This window comes from Cololabis saira, chromosome 6 (genome assembly GCF_033807715.1).
Source record: "Cololabis saira isolate AMF1-May2022 chromosome 6, fColSai1.1, whole genome shotgun sequence".
Classification (NCBI taxonomy): Eukaryota; Metazoa; Chordata; class Actinopteri; order Beloniformes; family Belonidae; genus Cololabis; species Cololabis saira.
Window position 1 is genome coordinate 40,135,707 of NC_084592.1, and position 14,489 is coordinate 40,150,195.

Genomic DNA, 14,489 nt, shown 5'->3' on the forward strand with positions numbered 1-14,489 from the left:
GTAAAGAATAATTCAAATAGCATACAAGCCACTTGGTTTTGTCTATAGTGGCGCACTTAGTGAGACCTGAAAGATTCATCGTAATAACTAACAAACCAAAGATCATATACAGCAACTGAACGAATATTATGAAATTTCAATGTATATTTCTCGCTAGAAATACGATCAAAATGCTTTTATATGTCAAAACTACCTTAAAATAATGCATTTTCCACTGAGAAAGACAAGGATGGCCGCCATGTTTTTATTTTCACAAGGCAGCTGCGGGCAGTCACATGACTTTTCGGCAGTCCAATAGAAAATAGAAACGGGGAAAAAACGTGAACATGTCACAATTTGAGAGGCCTTATTGTGATCATGTGAGAGGACGCTGGCGCATGTCGGCGGTTAACTTTTCATTTTATTTTGCTTTACCTTTATCCGCAATCCCGCTATAACAAGTTTTCTTATTATGCTACTCACGCTAATTTCTGAAGATTGAGGATTCCTCTCTGCTGGAGATCAGCTATCAGGCGCTAGCATCAGCTGCCTGTCGGCGGGCTAGCATCCGCAGCCCGGATGTCAAGATAATCTGCAGGACTGTCCAATCTCTTTGGGTCTCAACTCGGATTACCTCCTTATCCACCACTTGGATTACGTCCAGGGGGGCCATGGACCATCTCTGCCTCTGCTGTTATTCTTGTCGCCGCACCACTGGCTGGCGCTATCCAGGTTTCCCGTCCTCTGCTGTTAACTTGCTGGCTATCTCTCCATCGATATGGTGCTTAAATACTCTTTTCATGTGCTCTCATGCAGCGACGTCTATCTGCCTTGACTAGGGTTGCCACCTTTCAGAAATAGAAATAAGGGACACCCTGATTTCAGCAGCGCAGGAGCCAAAAAAAAAGCCCCAAAACTTCTAAACTGAATAAAAATTTGTTTATTTTACATGAAAAAACAAAATGCTTTGATTTAAAGTTTAAAGTGCTTTAATAGCATTGAACTTTCATCATGACTGTAGAGACAGCCAACCATACTAGCAACGGAAATAGCCTCCTATGCTAGTATGTCCACATCAGCCCAGATGTATAATATAGCCTACAGGTGAAGAATATGGTGTAAAAGTTAATTTATTTCAATAATTCAAGTAGAATATGATGTAAAAGTTAATGTATTTCAATAATTCAAGTAGAATATGGTTTAAAAGTTAATTTATTTCAATAATTCAACTAGAATATGGTGTAAAAGTTAATTTATTTCAATAATTCAACTAGAATATGGTGTAAAAGTTAATTTATTTCAATAATTCAACTAGAATATGGTGTAAAAGTTAATTTATTTCAATAATTCAACTAGAATATGGTGTAAAAGTTAATTTATTTCAATAATTCAACTTAAAAGGTGAAACTAATATATTACCTAGTCTTATTACATGCAAAGCAAGATATGTTAAACCTTTATTTGTTATAATTTTGATGATGGAAATGTTTATTGATTTCATAAAATATTCTCTAATCTGTGTTTTATTTTGTTAATTATTGTTAAATTTAGTGTTGATGTGTGTGTGATAGACGTGTGTATGGAGTGTTAATGAAAATACGGGACAAATCGCGTCCCGTATTAGTTCAATAAGGGACGCAACATTTTTTTCTCAAATAAAGGACAATTCCGTATTTTACGGGACGGGTGGCAACCCTAGCCTTGACGTCATCAGATCTTTTGGTCTCCTGCAACGCCCATGCTACACAGAGCATCCCAACATCAGTTTATTCCCACTGTTGCCGGTGCTATCCCTGTGTTGACATCGACGAACTTTCATGTTACGGTGCGAGATCAACACAACAAACCTCACATGCGGCTGCACACTAGCTGTGTCTAGCTCCTGGTCTGTGTTGACAGCATCAGTCCTCTCATCCGGTCTCCCCCTTCTGCTGCCTCTTTCATGCTGCCTAAACCTGTTCTCTAGATATAAAGCACTACTTATCCATGACATTATTACTGACAGGAAACCTGATTTTCTTTGTTTAACCGAGACATGGCAAAATCAGCAGGACTTTTTAACATTGAACAATACCGAGCTCCATTCTCTCGCCCCCGAATACCTGTCTGACCTCCTCCACCAACACAATCCATCCAGAAACCTGCAGTCTTCAGATGCTGGGCTCTTCTCCATCCCTCGTACCGTCTAAAAACACTAGGAAACAGGGCCTTCAGCGTGGCTGCCCCCACCCTCTGGAACTCTCTCCCTCCTGAAATCTGCAACTCCCCTACTCTCCACAGCTTCAAAGCACAAAACATACTGTACTTCTCCTCCTTGGCTTTCCCATATTAGCCTAGGTCCCTTCCTGTTTTGTTTTGCATTTGTTTGTTCTTCACCTTTGTAAAGCGACCTTGGGTTTCGTGAAAGGCGCTATATAAATTCAAGTTATTATTATTATTAAAATGAATATGCTGCGTCACATGCCAAACAAAGAACACGTCTGAGCTGTTAATACCACCGTCTCATAAAAAGATTCCACTTGAGATGACCACCATGGAAAGGAGAAGGGTGTTTGCCAACAGCTGGAGGGAGAACTTCCGGCTACAACCACACCAGCATCCTGCACAAGGAAGCAGACTGTGGGGTGGGGGCAAGCGAAAAAAAAACTAGCTTTGTTTCCCACAAGAAGCACACTAAAGCCATAACATACTGAGATTCAGTCATGTAAACAACACACCAAACTCAACGCACACTAACAAACCATATCAAATTATTAATACATCATATTAACCATATAAAAAAATATAAAATAAAATAATAAAAAAAAAAAATTCTCTCTCTTATGTGTTTTCTTGCTTGTGTTGTTCTATCAGATGTAAGTCGCTTTGGATAAAAGCGTCTGCTAAATGACAGTAGTAGTAGTAGTAGTAGTAGTAACAAGCCATATTGTTGTTCAATACTTAATGTGTGGCTTCATTTTTAAGTTGGAATTGCTGTTCTGAGTAAAATATTTTTTATGTTTTATGAAAAAGGACTTTTTGCTGTTTCCTAACAGAAATCTATACAGGTTAATTTTGACCTGTAACGCCACAGATGTCGCTGTAGTTCAAAATGTTTATTTCAATAAAACATAATAATTTGTTTTATTTTTTGCAGCTGTGCTCTAATATCAGTCTGTTGCACTCATTGTCTTCACTATTGCAACTATTAGGAGTGAATTTATTTGAACAGTATTTTTCTAATGTGAGAACGAGTGGACTATTGTAAGATGAAAGAATATGGGGACAAAAATAAAAATAATTCAACTAATGTTTATAGGGATATGAATACATACTAAGTTAGCTTTGAGGCAAAAACAATAGTGTAATAATAACTATTATTTTTGAATATATTGGGCTCCATTAAATCACAGGTTTAATTTGACCTGCTGACACCAAAGATGTGGGCAGCGTCCCGACACATTACCAGGGTTCCTCTCTTCATGCTACATTGACCTCACAGGAATCACGTTTCAATATTTGAAGGCTGACGATTAGTTTTACACATTTCCTGAACCAGGGGTAAAACAGGAGATACATCATAGGATTTAAACAGGAGTTAAAATAGAACAAAACATAGACAGCAGATGAGGCACTCACAATAGTCTCCTGACCTGTTATTGTGAGAAATAAATATGGGCATAGGCCGATTAGAAAGGCAACTATAATAACTCCAAGGGTCCTGGCAGATTTGAGCTCAGATCTCTTCACAGTAACCCTTACTAATCCCCGAAGCGTGGCGGCTGCAACATGAGAGCGCATTGCCCGAGTCTGAGACACGGCGACCACAAACACTCGCACATAAAGAACTACAATGACACTGACTGGACTAATAAAGAAGAACAAAATATCCACTAAACCTGCAACTTCATCAAAAACAACCACACATTCTCCAGAGCAGGCATTGTGTCTGCCTGGTTGTTTAAGGTTTTCCTTCATTACTATAAAGACAAAGAGGAAAGAAAACATCCAACATAGTGCAACACCGATCCGAACTCGTTTTGGAGTGACTTTCGTCAGGTAGTGGAGAGGGTTGCAAATGGCCACATAACAGTCAACTGATATGAGCACCATGGTTTCTACTGAGGCAGAAGTAATAACATAGTCAACAATATTATACAGAACACACATGAGGTCACCAAGGTACCAGCAGCCGTCTATGAGCAGGATCTGGAAGACAACAAGGAAGCCAACAAAGAAATCTGACACTGCCAAAGAGAGGAGGAGGAGGTTGGTGGAAGTGTGGAGCTGCCTGGGGAGGTAAGAGAGCAACAGCAGAGAAGACAAAACATTATCACCAAATATGATCCCTTCCATTTATGTTTTATACAATGATACACGTTTGATTACTTCAAGTGTGAGATTGAGATGATGACCATCAGGTTAAGAGTCACAGTGAGGACAGAGATGGTGGATAGTATAATGCAAACCAGCGTTGATACAGAGGGAAGCTGTTTGGTTTTCCTGCAGGAGGAGTTGAGGAGTTGTGGAAAGCAAAGTTCCTCTTCTTCTATTGTTTGCATCATTAGAAAGAGGAGGAGATGAACAGCTACCAATCTCTTTAAGCATACTGTCAGACATGCTTTTTCTTCTAACTGATTTATCTCTCTGCTTGCTACACATTGCTCCTCCCTCTCGACGGAGGGATGTGGAGGCTGAACCTGGTATTCAAAGATACACCTACAGTTAAAGTAAAAATTATTCTCCTCCAAGGAAATATAGAACATTCCCCCAAATTACTGTCTTAAAGTTTTATAAACAATACAATCAAATTAATTAAAGAATAGTGAAGGAGCAAGAAATGGCCTGCCCTTATTATGAAGAGGGGGGTCCCAAGGAGCAAGAAGACTGAATCCTTTCAAACGAACACAAGGAATTAAACTTCCCATGTAAACGCACTGATTGACATTTGATCATACATTTGTTTGAAAGGTTTTGAGTCTATTCACCAGGGGTTTTAGGGTTGCCTGTCTAACTGATTTGAAAATATGAATTTTGAGCTTCATAATGGACATTCTATGAGATGTTATCGGGAGGGATTCATAATTTTTTCAACATAAATGTATATTACACTGAATTTAGAGTTATTCACCAATCTTATGTAAGACCTCCCTCTCTACAGATATTCCCCATCTTTTTTGTTACAGTTTAGTCAATATTTAAAAGGTATATGACCCAAAAACCATTCATAACACAGTTGACAGGCAAAGTAACACAGTTGACAGGAGAAATAGTAGTACTCCTATGTAATTACTATGTAATGTCTGTGTTATAACAATAGTTCATGAATGTTTTTTATCAACAACACTCAATATAAGCATAAACTATGACAATAAACTGCCAACATTGTCAACCGTGTTAATCCCTGTCAACTGTGTTACAGTTGGTGGGTAACACAGTTGACATTTCGGCCATTTTAGGGCCTTGTGCTAACTGCAGACCTTGGACCTGTCACTACATGGCCTTGATCAACTTATGTTTTTATACAGTTTCTCTGTATTTTTGTAAAAATAACATGTAAAGCAAGTTCACAAGAACATGTTGATAACACAGTTGACGATCAATTAAACCACTCTATGTGCACACAATAATATTGATGAAGTATTGAAGAGGAGGAGTAGAAATTTACCACACTGTCTTCAAATCTCCCTCCCTGAAGGAAGGGACATCATATAATTTTGGACATGTGACTTTGGAGCAAACCATTGCTGATTTATAGGGGTTTTTTCAATGGGTAACAGTTGACAGAGATTTCTCGGACACACACAAAGTGGATGATTTAATGTACATGCATGAACCAAATAGTTTTTAAAACACCTTTCTCATATTTTAATGATTATTTTGAACAAATAATTATGGAAGTTAAATACAAAAAAATGTATTTTAGTGTTACTCTGAAGAGCATTTAGCAAATCGGACAGCACAAAAACAACAAAATCCAGTATAGAATAAGCATTTTTTGAAAAATAAATTATGGAATCTGTTGACTTTTTTGTATTAAATGAAAGAGAAATGTGCCCTGATATAAAGTTGATAATTGATTTAAGTGAATATTTAGTAAAACTGATAAATACAGCCCATGGACATGACATGTACCCCTAATTATAGAATGACTCGGCAGCTAAAAAGAAACATCTGCAGACTTTAGAATTACATGTTTCATTTATCTGTGAACTCTATCCCTTTCTGAAGATGAGAAAAGGTGATGCCAACATTCCCAGGCCAAAGTACTTGGTGGAACCCTCTCAGTGTAGAGAGTACTAATGACGAGAAACTGAGAAGCTCAGAGACCTGAGGGGTATTCCAGGAAGCGGGTTTAGTGAAAATCCTGAGTTTGTTAAGCCTGAGATGAGAGAAATCCGGAGTTTTCAGTTCCAGAAAGCGAGTTAACTCAAACTCTGAGTCAGTTACTATGGCAACTGAGCCTCTGAACCTAACCTGCTCGCTAGCAGGTTTACTTCAATAAAGCCTGAGTTTCTCTCTGTCTCCTCCCTCAGTGGCGTCAATTCAGCCAATGGGCCATTACGCAATACACATCCGTTTTCTGCACCACGGACAGTAAGCGGCAGAGAGAGCAGAAAAGGCGTATCTGACAAACGCAACGTATTTTATTCACTATGTCAGTGCAACAATATCACAGGGACATCCGAGTTTAACTTCAAACAGTTAAAGTCCAAATGCAAAAAGGAGAGGGAGGGAGCAGAAGAGAGAAAGAGAGGGAGAGAGTAAAAAAAAAAGTCAAATATTTCGCTTAAACAGATTCATAAGAGGGTAGGGTGATTTGATATCTTACCTTAAAATGAACTTGCATAATTGATCCATCAGTGGCTAACAGCCTCGTTAATATCTTCTGCTGCTGGGGCAACATTGGACTCATCACTTGCCTTCTTTCTTTTTTTTTTTATTGCGTGGTTGTCTGATTCATTTTCATTTTTGTAAGTTAGTAACACTGCAGAGCGCACTAAAAACGACATTGATAGCGACCACTGTCTTCAGGGACGCTGGGACATCACATTTCAAGATATGAGATAAGATATGAAATGTATAAAAAAAATTAAAAAAACATTTACATTTTCCCCTGAAGCCGAGGTGTGCGACTGCCCCTTATCTAAATGACAATAAAATTTCATTCAATACCATTCCTCCACTGGTTTCATCACCAATTCTCTCCTCGTGTTTCGTGTTTTTTTTCCGAAATATGTTCTCATACTCGCCATACGCACGTATTAACACTTCTAACTCCAGTGGCGTGAAGTATGTGGATCTTCAGATGCAAACAAATGTTTCTTCAAAGGGATTTTGTAAATTGAAATGTTAAATAAAGTTTAAAAAAAAAAAGAAAAAGTATGTCGCTCTTTTGTTGTCGCCGGTTGCCATGGTGAATCCTTGTATCAGGGCTCTACTGATGATGGCTTTTTATATCCCTCACGCACGCGCTTAGCTCGAGCTTAACAAACTCAGAGTTGATTGAACTAACTCAAATCCGCTATTCTGGAACCGAAAACTCCGACTTTCCTATCTCAGGATAAGTCAACTCGGAGTTCAGGTTTAAACTCGGAATTTGTTCAACAAACTCTGAGTCTAATCCTGAACTCTTAGTTGATCTACTCTGAGATCGGAAACTCTGGGTTTTCGATTCCAGAACAGCGGATTTGAGTTAATTTACTCAACTCTAAGTAGTTTCACCTGGAGTTAAGCGCGTGCACCACAACTATAAAAAGCCAGCATCAATGGAGCCCTGATACAACGATTCAACATGGCAACCGGCGACAACAAAAGATCCACATACTTTTTTTTACTTTATTTAACATTTCAATTTACAAAATCCCTTTGAGGAAAGATTAGTTTGCATCTGAAGATCCACATAATTCACGCCGTGTCCTTTTTCACCCGAATGGAATTAGAGATTTTAATGCGCGCATACGGCGAATTTGAACATGTTTTTCGAAAAAAGAATAACACCGCAGCACAGAATATAATATAAAATCAATTTAACAGATCTCTTCATCATTCACCTGCAATCCTGTGGAACCCCTTGATGGCTTGGACAGGTTTATGTAGGCTTTCCACCCGTCCCTTGAAATACGGAATTGTTCCGTAATTAGGAATTAAAAGTTGCGTTCCGTATTGAACCAATACAGACACATATTATGCCAGGGTTCTCCAACCCTTGTCCTGGAGAGCACCTATCCAGCATGTTTTAGATCTTTCCCTGCTTCAGCACACCATGATACAAGGAGCTGTGTCAGCAACAGAAGTGTCCGGACCTTGAACTTAATGACGACCATTGATTAGAATCATGCAGGGAGACACCTAAAACATGCTGGATAGGTCTCTCCAGGACCGGAGTTGGAGACCCCTGTATTATGCTCTTATTTATTCATGTAATAATATACAGGTGGAGGTCGGAAAATTTGAATATATTGCAAAACTATACTTGCAAATTTCCTTTATTTGTTATAATTTTGATGATTATGGCTCACAGTTTATGAAAACCCCAAATAAAAAATCTCAAAAAATTAGAATATATTATGAAATCATTAAACAATTCAATCATCAAAATTATAACAAATAAATGATTAACACATATTGCTTGGCCTGTAATGAGACTATGTACTGTAATGTACATGTATTATGCGGTCTGATAACCATCTCCCGACGAATATTTAATTCTCTGCGCATTAATTCTGCACCTTCATCAATTGTGTCTTCATCAAAAGGACATGCCATGTTCGTGACAATGGACTTCTAATATATATACTGACTCTGTTTTTAATGACAGACGGCAGAACTTCGCCAAAACTCGCCTGCTGACTGAATGAATGAGGAAATCAAATGTGCGTGCGGCTCTGAAAGAGGCGGAGACGCAGAGAAACTCCAGGTTCATTGAGATAAACCTGGTCCCGACCAGGTTAGGTTCAGAGCATCTGTTACTACGGTAACTGACCAAGAGCTTAAGTTACCTCTCTTTGTGAAACAGGCTAGAGTTACCTCTCTTTCTCTGGTTTGAGTTACCTCCCTTTGTGAAACGGAAAACTCAGAGTTTCCCTCATTTCAGGGTTAACAGACTCAGAGTTTTCACTAAACCTGCTTTGTGAAACGGACCCCTGAATGCTTATGGGAGGTGCGCTTCGCATCAAACGCCCATCACCTGATATCAACATCCCTGACATTACGACAGAGGCACATAAGGTTTAAATTCACCAGGAAGATATCCCCAAAAAATACACGTTCTTACTGGAATGTGTGGCTTGCAAAACACATGTCTGAAAAAAGAGAAGAGAATTTCTTTCAGTTGAAGATGTGATCTGACTTTCACAAAGAAACACCTGTCAGCAATTATATGGAGGGAGAGATTCCAAAAGAGCTGCAGAAAATAAACTGAATGTCCCATTGTTCTCTTCGACCATTTACGCTGTCAATGTAATTCCAACAGATTCTGAAAGCTGACAGCTGATAAACACAGAGGTAATTCTAGTTTCTTGGGGTCTGGGGCAAAATTTCACAGGGGGCCGCTCCAACTGACAATAAAATCAGCAACAATAAAAGCTAATCTAATCTAATCAATTTTATATAATAAATAATCTGACCCCAAAGAAAAATGTGACAGAATAATTTTATTTTAAATAGTGTCTATTTTTATTGTTTCAAATAAGATATAAACATCACTGGCACACAACGCACAATCATTTCCATCCATGGACCTTAGAAGCACATTAAACATTAATGAAGTTAAATTTACCTGGACACAGCTTTGCTTTGATACTGTAGCTGAAGAACGTGTTTTGTCCAAGATAGCTATTTTATTTTCAGCCTGCTAGCTGAGTAAACAAGTTGGTTGCAGGTGTCTTTACTGTGACACTCAAAATTAGCAGGATGGACTGAGCCAGATTTTGGCTGGGCTGCCCTTTGTCACCAGTTAAGTTAATAATATTAATGGATAGGATTTCTAGGTGTAGCCAGGGGCCGGAAAGGGGATCCAGTTTGGGAACCATCTCATCTCTGCTTTTTGCAGACAATGTTATCCTGTTGGCCTCAGGAACTTCAACGGTTCGCAGTTGAGTGCAAAGTGGCTGGGATGACAATCAGCACCTCCAAATCCGAGGACAAGGTTCTCCACCGGAAAAGGTTGTCATGCCTTCTCCAGGTGGGTGTAGAGGTCGTGTCTCAAGTGGAGGAGTTTAAGTATCTCTGGGTCTTGTTCACGAGTGAGGGAAAGATGGAGCAGGAGATTGACAAACGGATTGGTGCAGCATCTGCAGTTAGGTGGTCGGTGTACCGGACCGTCTTGGTGAAGAAGGAGCTGAGTCGAAAGGCAAAGCTCTTGATTTACTGGTCAATCTATGCTCCTACCCTCACCTATGGTCGTGAACTTTGGGTAATGACCAAAAGGACAAGATCGCGGATGAGACGAGTTTCCTCCGCAGGATGGCTGGACGCTCCCTTAGAGATAGGATGAGGAGTTCGGTCACTCGGTAGGAGCTCATGTTGAGCAGCTGCTCCTTCAAATCGAGAGAAGTCAGGTGGCTTGGGCATCTGTATTGAATGCCTCCTGGATGCCTCCCCAAAGAGGTGTTCCAGGCATGTCCCACCAGGAGAAGACCCCAGTGAAGACCCAGGACATGCTGGAGATACTATGTCTCCCCGAAATAGCTGGAGGAAGTGTGGGGGGTGAGGGAAAGAAGCATCCCTGCTCAGACTGCTTCGCCCGCGACCTGGTTCCAGAATAAGCGGACGAAGATTGGTGGATAGATGGACTGAGCTGCTCCGAGCTAAATTAGCTTATATATTATCTGAACCACTTGACAGCAGGATATACCATTTAACATGTTGACTCGACGGCGGAAATTAAAATGACTGTCATGTTTAGCTGAGTTAATACCAACGACTATTTGCTTCGCGAAGATTTAGCATGACAATTTTGGAAGAGGAAATAATAATGGCTTGCAACTGGCTGAGCCGATTGCCAATCAATCATGTTAGAAATGAATGTATTGCTTGATATAAACTCTCCTAGATTGGTACAAATAAAAATCACCACCCTCAGAGTAGTCATGGATGTGAACTCAAACTATTAAGACCAAAACGTTTTTTGAACCAGGCTGTAAATTTCTTTATTTCTGCTCTAAAGTTGGACATTTTAACATGGGAAATTGGTTCGTTTTTGGACCCAGCCTCTAGTGACCAGTCGAGAAACTGCAATTAATCTTAGTTCTTAACAAAACTTAGAGACTCAATGCGGAAGTAAGATGGTTGGAGTTCGCAACCTATGTCATTGCAAATTTTCATCCTCACTGCTCTGTTGTGATTCTAAATCGGTTGGCCCTAGGGACCCCCTTTTGCCTTGGAGCCCCAATCATTTCCCTGGTATGCTTGTTGGCAAGCAGGGCCTCTGGATATACAGCACATTATGGTACTGGCAGTGGTGCCCATATACACACCTGACTGCATATCAGCTTAAAGCTGCACTTCTCAGCTTCCAGAATCCGTTGGAATTACGGCTAACATGTAAATGGTTGAAGAGTTACAGCATTTTAGAGAATGTGTGTGATTTTGGCAACAGCATTTAAGTGAAACTACTATGTATTAGAAATACCACAAAAGATTTCAACTGGCCTAGGCAAAAACTTCTCCAATTGTTTGGATCCAGACCGGTGTCCACCAGTTACTGTTGTGTGTCTGTAGCTTTGGGCCTGATTTCAGAATTGCTGTGCCCCATAACTTCGTTGATAAAATACCCCAATATTGACATATTCATCCACGAACAAAAAATGTCCTAAAATCCTGCATAACAAAGAAAAAATTGAATATGTTTCAAGATGTAAAAGAAATTCAGGAAACAAATTCACCCCATAAGGGCAATGATATACTGTATTTCAAATAACCCTGTTCCATAATCGATGATGCTTTTGCCAGTTATAAGCAATGGCCCTTAATGCACTGTCTCATAAGTAACATGCACCTTATAAAGACTTGCATACTGTATTTACATCACCCGTACTTTTACATTTGATATTTAGCTGCTCATAAAACAGTTTCCATGTCATTTGGTATCTTTATGCCATGTTGACTTCACGGAACTCAGGCTGGAGTATCCGTAGTGTGACAATGAGTTTGATAGATTTTCTGAACCATGGATAAAAAAAGACATAGATGATTGGGTTTAGACTGGAGTTAAAGTAGACCAAACATATTACAAAAGTTGCAGAGGAAGCATTGAGAGAGCTGTCCTGGCCTGTGAGAGCAACACAATAAAATGGACACATGCATATCAGAAACACCGCAACAACAACCCCGAGTGTCCTGGCTGCTTTCAGCTCAGATTTCTTAGGCGTTCCCGAGCGCTGGTGAGTGACAGCTGCAATGTGAGAACGCATGGCCTGGGCCTGAGACACAGCCACCACAAACACTCTGAGATACAGAAGCACAATAACAGCGATGGGAACAATGAAGGAAAAAGTCAGATCAACAAATCCAGCGATATGGTCAATGACAAAGGCACACTCTCCGTAGCAGGAGTTATAGCTGCCTGGTTGTTTCAGATTATCCTTCAGAATCAGACTCTGAAATATGACTGAGCATATCCAACATAAACAGATGCAGATCTTCATTCTTTTCGGTGTGATTTTTTGCGAGTAGTGCAGAGGGTAACAAATAGCAACATATCTGTCAATAGATATGATCACCATTGTTCCTATCGAAGCAGAGGTGACGATATATGCAAAATACTGATACAAAGTACACATGAGATCACCGAGGAACCAGCAGCCATCTATGAGAATCATTTGAAAAAACAGGAAAAGGCCTACGAAGAAGTCTGAGACAGCCAGAGACAGGAGGAGGAGGTTGGTGGGGGTGTGAAGCTGCCTGCAGAGGAACAATTGTAAAACATATGGTTACTTGTAGTGTCAAATATCTGCAGAGGAGAAAGACAAACACTGAATTAAATTATCACACTTGAGAAAGCAGTTGCAGAGAATAGTGAGCCATGAAGACTTTGCACAATAAAAGTAAACACCTGAAGTATGAGATAGAGATGATGACCAGCAAGTTGAGAATTGCAGTGAGTACAGCAATGGAGGAAAGCATGATGTAGGTGAGCATGACCTCAAAGTGAGGACGGTTCAGCCTCCTGCAAGAGGAGTTGAAGAATTGTGGAAAGCAGAGTTCCCCTTCTTCCATCATGTGGAGAAAGGATAGACTAGTGAGCTTTGGGTGTGAAGACCATCCTTTTATCTCCACTATCCTCTCCAACTCCACCCCCCTGTGCATTATTTCTTCTCTAAAGGGTTTGGTTTCCTTAACTTTCTTTGTTCTCCCTAAACTTAGATTTCTTCCAACTGTGGTTCCTATAAACATAATTTATTCCCTCTCCTTTGCCATCGCCTTCCTCTATGAATTACAGACGCACATTACACACTTTGTAAGCTTCTCTGAGTTTGATCATGCTACAAGGCATCCATATCCGTCCATCCATTAAAGGAGCTTGAGGCAGCATTGAGGCAGGATTTATGAAAAAAATTCGTAAATGTTTTAAGTTTTCTAGTAATAATGTCAGATGAAGCGTTCCAAACCAAAAAGAATAAGCCCTCTAGTGTATCTCTCTGTTGCCTTGAACAGGCTGTGTGCTGCAAAATGTGCTGCAATTCCGGGCCCGAATTTCCCACGCTGGGCGGCGGATGTGACGTCACATGACGCTGCATGCACGTTCTCCCCGTTCTCCCGTGCCGGCTTCGCTGTTGGCTGCAGTACCCCCGACGGCCATCATGGTGAAGGTGGCGCTATAGAGTCTCATTTCTTAAAAGGAGCCTCATACTCCTTTAACTTATGCTTATCAGGTTTTGGGGCATGGTGGCAGCTGTTATGGTTTGATAGTTCCTGTTTTATTTTGAATCCTGTGTTTTAGTTCTGGGTTGACTTCCTTGTTTCCCATCTGCCCTGATCGTCTGCACCTGTGTCTCGTTAACCCTTCTGTATATCTGGTCTTGACTTTCTCTTGCTCCCTGCTGGTCTGTACTGTTTCCTCACTCCGTGTTTTCCAAGTCAGGTTTTTGTAATTTTTGATTCTTGTTTAAGCTCTGGTTTTTGTATCCTGCTTAGCAGCGTTTTGGTTTTGTTTAAGTTAAATATATCACATTTTTTGAAAATCCTGCCCCCTGCTCTCCTACATCTGGGTCCAACTCCAACCTCATTCCTAACAGAACGGACCAGCCATCATGGACCCAGCAGGAGAGACTCTTGATCTGTGGGAGCTCTTCTACCCTAACAGAGTGGAGTTCTTCCACCAGATGGTGAAGAGGACAGGGACCTGTCAGCAGCCCCAGCCTGTTCCAGTTGTGCTCCTGGATGGACTTCCTCCTGTTGCCGAGGTGGTCCCGGATGCACCCCAGCCTATTCCCCCCTTCTGGGGAACACACCTGGCTCGAGGCGATCCCAGGTGTTTTCAACGGCGGTGGCGACAGCCACAGCCCGTCCCTGTTCCTGAGGTGGTC

At 40.5% G+C, this 14,489-nt stretch overlaps 2 protein-coding genes across 2 annotated transcripts; both read right to left on the reverse strand.

Moving 5' to 3' along the window:
• Positions 1-3,438: 3,438 nt before the first annotated feature.
• LOC133445630 (trace amine-associated receptor 13c-like) lies at positions 3,439-4,520 on the reverse strand. The gene is made up of 2 exons (XM_061722954.1): positions 4,348-4,520; positions 3,439-4,249 (listed from the first exon to the last, which is right to left on the reverse strand). The coding sequence occupies exons 1-2, from the start codon at positions 4,518-4,520 to the stop codon at positions 3,439-3,441; spliced, it is 984 nt and encodes a 327-aa protein (XP_061578938.1).
• A 7,533-nt stretch (positions 4,521-12,053) lies between these two features.
• Positions 12,054-13,182, reverse strand: LOC133445632 (trace amine-associated receptor 13c-like). The gene is made up of 2 exons (XM_061722955.1): positions 13,016-13,182; positions 12,054-12,864 (listed from the first exon to the last, which is right to left on the reverse strand). The coding sequence occupies exons 1-2, from the start codon at positions 13,180-13,182 to the stop codon at positions 12,054-12,056; spliced, it is 978 nt and encodes a 325-aa protein (XP_061578939.1).
• Between the last annotated feature and the right edge of the window lie 1,307 nt (positions 13,183-14,489).

Excerpts from the sequence above, each read along its gene's own strand:
- LOC133445630 (XM_061722954.1), bottom strand. The coding sequence starts at position 4,520 with ATGCAAACAATAGAAGAAGAGGAACTTTGCTTTCCACAACTCCTCAAC. Across the intron at positions 4,250-4,347 it reads ATCTCAATCTCACACTTGAA|GCAGCTCCACACTTCCACCA; the intron begins GTAATCAAACGT and ends TTACCTCCCCAG.
- LOC133445632 (XM_061722955.1), bottom strand. The coding sequence starts at position 13,182 with ATGATGGAAGAAGGGGAACTCTGCTTTCCACAATTCTTCAACTCCTCT. Across the intron at positions 12,865-13,015 it reads ATCTCTATCTCATACTTCAG|GCAGCTTCACACCCCCACCA; the intron begins GTGTTTACTTTT and ends GTTCCTCTGCAG.